Source organism: Phodopus roborovskii, unplaced genomic scaffold (assembly GCF_943737965.1).
Source record: "Phodopus roborovskii unplaced genomic scaffold, PHOROB, whole genome shotgun sequence".
Lineage (NCBI taxonomy): Eukaryota > Metazoa > Chordata > Mammalia > Rodentia > Cricetidae > Phodopus > Phodopus roborovskii.
In genome coordinates, this window is record NW_026126020.1 from 109,405 (window position 1) to 114,601 (window position 5,197).

The 5,197-nt window shown below is 48.6% G+C and overlaps 1 protein-coding gene across 3 annotated transcripts; it reads right to left on the reverse strand.

Annotated features, from left to right (window-relative positions):
- Positions 1–1,292: 1,292 nt before the first annotated feature.
- On the reverse strand, positions 1,293–3,908 carry LOC127218295 (protein ARMCX6). 3 transcript variants are annotated; one of them, XM_051179337.1, is made up of 4 exons: positions 3,745–3,908; positions 3,350–3,426; positions 2,937–3,013; positions 1,293–2,615 (listed from the first exon to the last, which is right to left on the reverse strand). In XM_051179337.1, the coding sequence occupies exon 4, from the start codon at positions 2,469–2,471 to the stop codon at positions 1,539–1,541; it is 933 nt and encodes a 310-aa protein (XP_051035294.1). In that variant the 5' UTR covers positions 2,472–2,615; positions 2,937–3,013; positions 3,350–3,426; positions 3,745–3,908; the 3' UTR covers positions 1,293–1,538. The 3 variants fall into 3 exon arrangements, with proteins under 3 accessions (XP_051035294.1, XP_051035295.1, XP_051035293.1); XM_051179338.1 differs by lacking the exon at positions 3,350–3,426 and adding an exon at positions 3,485–3,593; XM_051179336.1 differs by having other exon boundaries at positions 3,350–3,593; positions 3,745–3,900.
- Between the last annotated feature and the right edge of the window lie 1,289 nt (positions 3,909–5,197).

The following is a 5,197-nucleotide window of genomic DNA, read 5'->3' on the forward strand; positions in this document are numbered from 1 at the left end:
AGAGAGAGAGAGAAGGAGGGAAAGAGAGGGAGGGAGGAGAGGAGAGAAAGAGAGAGGGAGAGGGAGATGGGGAGAGAGGGAGGGAGGGAGAGGGAGTGGGAGAGAGAGAGAGAGAGAGAGAGAGAGAGAGAGAGAGAGAGAGAGAGAGAGAGAGAGAATGATTTTGGCAGGCCTGGACGCATGGCTCAGTGCACAGGGGCTCCTCTTCCTTGCAGAGGTATGTGGATCTCAAGCACAACATGGCTCTCTGCAGGCCAGTCATGAACAGCACTGACAGCATCTTCCTCACTATCCTTGTGGGGAGTTCCTGGATGCTCCACCTCTAGGAAGGGCTAGATAAGGAGGGAGGTTCCCCAAAAGTGGGACAGCTGCCAACCCTCTCACTTTGCCAGGATGCAGGGCTTGTGTCCCTTCCTGAGGAAGGAAGGGGGTATGCCGGCAAGTGGTTTTGACAGCATCTCAAGGGGGCACATAGATGTGAACCTAGTAGGGGCCAGTCAAGTGGAAATCCCTCCTGGGAGAATCCTCCACCAGATGGGCACAGGTGGGAGACCCAGACTCTGAGAGGTGCACAGACAAATGCCATGGGCTGGGGCCTTCAGCCCAAGCAGGCCGATCAAGAAGCCCAATGTTGCTTTAGGGTGTCCAGTACTCAGGGTCCCCAGGTGCCTGCTTGCTGTCTCTTCTCCTTGTCTACACAATCACACACACACCCACACACACACATGCGCGCGCGCAGGCACGCACACTTAATCTACCCCCGCCCTCACCCCTCCCCCTCAGCCCCTCTCTTGAAGCTTATCTATCCTGAGTACAGCAGTCCCTTTCTGCCCCTGCCTCCTGTGAGTCTGGTGAGTGCACCTGTCAGGGAGCAGGGGCCCAGACAGCTGGACTCTGTGTGGCATTTTGTCTCCATTTGTTCAGACCTCGAACAAACTCAAAGGCGAAGCTCTGCCCCCTTTTCATTGCCTGCCAATCAAATCAAAGCACACAAGTTTATTGATGACACACACAGGTGGGGGCTTGGGTGGAAGAGGGTCAGTCAGTACAGTGGACAGCAGGGGAGTGCATTTTCCTGAATTTGACTAACATGTTAGCTGTCCATGAGAGAGTGTAGAATTGGAAAGAGAAACACTTGAACCTAAAGAGAGGCAGCACATGCAAGTTGGGCACAACTCCCATATGGGTGTAATTTCTGCTAAGTGGTCCTGCTGAGACAGGGACATCACCACTGGCAACACAGCATTGGTGATGCTGTGGCTTGATGTTCCTTATCTGCATCTAGCAGCCAATGGTGAGTGATCCCTTTACCCTTTGCTGCAAGGGAACCATTTAGAATGCACTTGACCTGCAGACTACAAACCCAGAAGTTGCCCAGAGCTCTGGGGTGCCCTGCCTGGCCAAGAAGACTGTGGCCCCCCATTTAGCGGCTGGAACTTTTGGCCAAGGAGGAGCTGCTGCCTGGCTAAAGCTGCATCCTTGCTTGCACCCACTGCAGCCTCTTTGTCCTCAGTAGACTGCCTGGGCTCTGGGTGGATTCAGTCTCCTTCTGCTCGAGACCGCCACTTATGAGAGAGGGCTTCCATAAGCATCTCTCTGCTCCCACTCCTGATATACAGGAACATGAATGAGAATAGCGTTTGGGCAGCCAGCGCTTTGCCTACCAGCACCGGCTTTTCAGACAATCCCAGCAGCGGTTCCAGTCCCTGAACTTTTGCACATCCACTTCCCTCAGATATCAAAGAAAGCTGCAGGTCTGCAACCGACTTGGCAAGCATGTTATTAATAACTGTCATGCTCATTAGCAGACTTAATCCGGCCTGCTGCAGAAATGACTTGCAGCAATGAAACGCTGCCTCTCGACACACTTCATCGATGTACATCTTAATTGGGCCCTGATTTCCAATACTGGTGTTTGGGTTTTCAGGGACACACAAAACCTTCTCCCTCACAGTGGGCTGGGGTGTGGGGATCCTGTTTCCAACCACTGAAAGGCTGGCCAACAGCCTACTGACATTGTGGCTGAGGGAAAAGCCAGCATTTGTGGGCTCGGTGAACATTTTTTTCCCTTCAATGGAAGCATACTGGGTCAGGCCAAGAGCACAATTGAAGGTTTTAAAGCTCTGAGCACCCCATGTATTTTTATGTTCATAAGGGAAAGGTCTCTGTTTTATTGGGTGTGCTCTGTTTGCCTTTCCACCACCTGAATGTCTGTCTTCAGTCCCACCTGGGGCTCCAGGTTCATCCCAATCCTGGTCCCCACTCCAGGGCCGAGCCATTGATGTGAAATCAAACCAAAAGTCTGCCTCCTCTTCCTCCAGATCCTGCTCATCATCCCATTCATTTTCCTCCTCTTCCTCTAGTTCGTTACTTGACTCTCTTCCCATGGTCAGTTTGTACATACAGTAGCAGGCACCAGCCCCAATCATCAGGCCTGCTGCCATCCAACCCATTTCCCGGACCCGACCCATACTTTTATGGCAGTAAGCGCTTTGGCCAGACAGGAGAGGGCTTTTCTTCACCTGATTGAAGAGAACTCTCTGCGATTGTGTGAATAATGGTGTAGGCCAGTATTTTTCACCCTCTCCTAGGCTTCTATGATTCTTATGATGACTCTGAAGGTGAAAGAAATAGCATTAGGACTCTGAACTGTTACTGGGTTCGTATCTTCCCTGACAGATAGGAGTTCGAATTCTTGTTGAGAAAGTTGGTTTGTTAAGTCATGATTTCATTGTTCTTCTCTGTATTCCCATACCTACCCTCAGGATCTACTTTTATGCTTCCAGGATTCTCAGGGATAGATGGGAGACGTGGCTGTGATATGATAGGTAGGCAGGTGACAGGGACAGCTAATCCTCATGCAGTCTCCTTTAATCCTACCTACTTTGTCTCCTCCTCTTCCCCACCCAAAAATCATAGTATGTTTTCTAACCAACCTCTCAAATATCAAGTGAATTCTTTTTCTTCTTGTGTCTTCTCCTGTATTCCCTCCAGGGTGGTAGATGGACGGAGCCTGGCAAAAGGACAATTGAAAAGCGATGTAGCCAGCAAAGGAGAACTGAAAGTGTAGTTGGATAGATCTAATTACACCGATAGGTGCTTTTCTGAATTTGGGATTTTTGAGTAAAAATAATTTATCACACTGTCCCGACTTTGCTAACGAGGCCCTCCCCGCCCCCTCCCCGTCCGCCATTTCCCCAGCAAAGGCCGCCACACCCCTTTCCCTGCACCGAAATGGGAGGGGGTGTGGAGAGAGAAGGGGCCAGGAGAGGGCGACTGGGACCTGCTCCGCAATGATCCCAGCCCCCCTCTTCTTCCACCCCCTCCTTAGGTTAGGGATGAATCCCACCTTCAAACCTGCAGCAAGGTTCCAGTCAAAGCGGTTTTCTCCCTCTCTAGCCAAGGCTTGAGCTGAGACCTAAAGACCTGCAAACGGACAGGGGACCGCGGAGGGGGGTGGGGGTGGAATTCTTGGTGGACTGACCAGCAAGCACCCAGGACACGGTGACCGGATTGTGGATCCTTTCTTTGCTTGGATTTTGTGCAAACGCTGTTCACCTCTCTCGCCCCAACCTGAAGCCCGCCACTTCTCCCTATTAAAAGAACCGAGAGGGTAGGATGCGGGTCGGGTATAGGTATTTTAAAAGTAGTGAGAAAGGGACATAGCCCCTATCTGCGGAACTTAACACGCGATGCTCTTTGGCATCTCCCACCCCCATCATCTTCCAAGCAGCTTCCACCGACCTGTAAGGTCCCAGCGAGTTTCCTTCTCCTTCACGCGCCTGCAGAGTAATAGGGGGTTGGTACCCAGTTGAAGGCGACTAACAGGACTTCGGCTCTAGGCGGCTCTCGGTCACGTGACAGCCACGTCACCAGTGAGCTCTAGCCCCCAATTTCCACTCCCACAAGCAGTGCGGCAGGCGCCAGTAGGCTCCGTGCCTCCCCCAATACTTGAGGCCCTGTTAGTCTTTTTCGCTATGACAATACCAGCAAACAGAAGTTACCATTTGTCGTGCTTGAGTTTGACTTTCTCGAATTACTGCGCATTCACACTTTCTTCTCGGAAGAACTGTCTGATCCTTTCGTTGGTTTTCAAACTCCTTCATGCCTTTCTTTAATTTCTATCCCTCCCTATTTTCAGTCTCTGTATCGCAGTTGGGGAGAGGGGGCAGAAAAGGAATCCCAGATGTGAGTGGAAATTGTATTAACACTTTTGATCCATTTAAGCTTTATTTCATTTCTCCTGTATTTTGTAATCATAAGACAAAATGAAGCTATTTCCACTTGAATAGATGAACAAATCCCAATCTTTTAAATTGTATGCAAAAAAGAAATGAAAATTTTCCAGTTAATAGCGAGATCTCATTGATTTGCCAAAGTTAATTAGTACAACATCGAAAATATTTTCTTCTAAATATCAGGTTTAAAATAGCATCTTACAGTTTTAAAACATATCCTTACAAACAAACCCAGCATGCCTTCAATGGGATCAATGGAATGTAAATGGATTCGTGGTGAGGTCAATGTTGAAGTTTTTACCATTTCAGATGTGTGAGCCATTTATTTGCCTCCCCCCCCCCTTTTTTTTATCTTGAGTGAACTCACAGGAGTCAGTTGACTGAGATCTTGTACAAGCTTCAACAATGACTCCCAGTCTCACCCAACAGATATATATTATGCAGACACCAAGTTAGATTTCAGATAAACTTTACAAATTATTAACATCACAGACTACCTGCTTTTCATTCAAAGGTATTTAAATTCTGTACTGTAGTTTTATGATGCAAAAACCATGAACAGCCCTAAAATTAGGGAACTCTCTGCTATCCCATTGATGGCAGTTATACTTGACAGGCGGAGATTTCATATCACCATAAGACTAGTGAGACCTCCTCAGGTTTGCCATTCATGCACTGTATTACCATATCAACGATGAGTCTTCAGCATGAAGACTTCATTTTCAGTGACAATGAGGATGAGGTTCTGTGGATGACTGTAGATTGTTAAAACACTGCTGACATCAATTTCTTTTCCCTCTCATAGGTAGAAGACCAAAATACAATATCCCAAGTTGTCCAGGAGAAAGAAGCCATTTCATTCCCTGCCTTCCCTTAATAACTTTACTGCACTACCCTCACAAACCCCTCAGAACTCAGGGACAAAATATGTAAGAGTGAGTCTCCAGGCGCCACCTGTT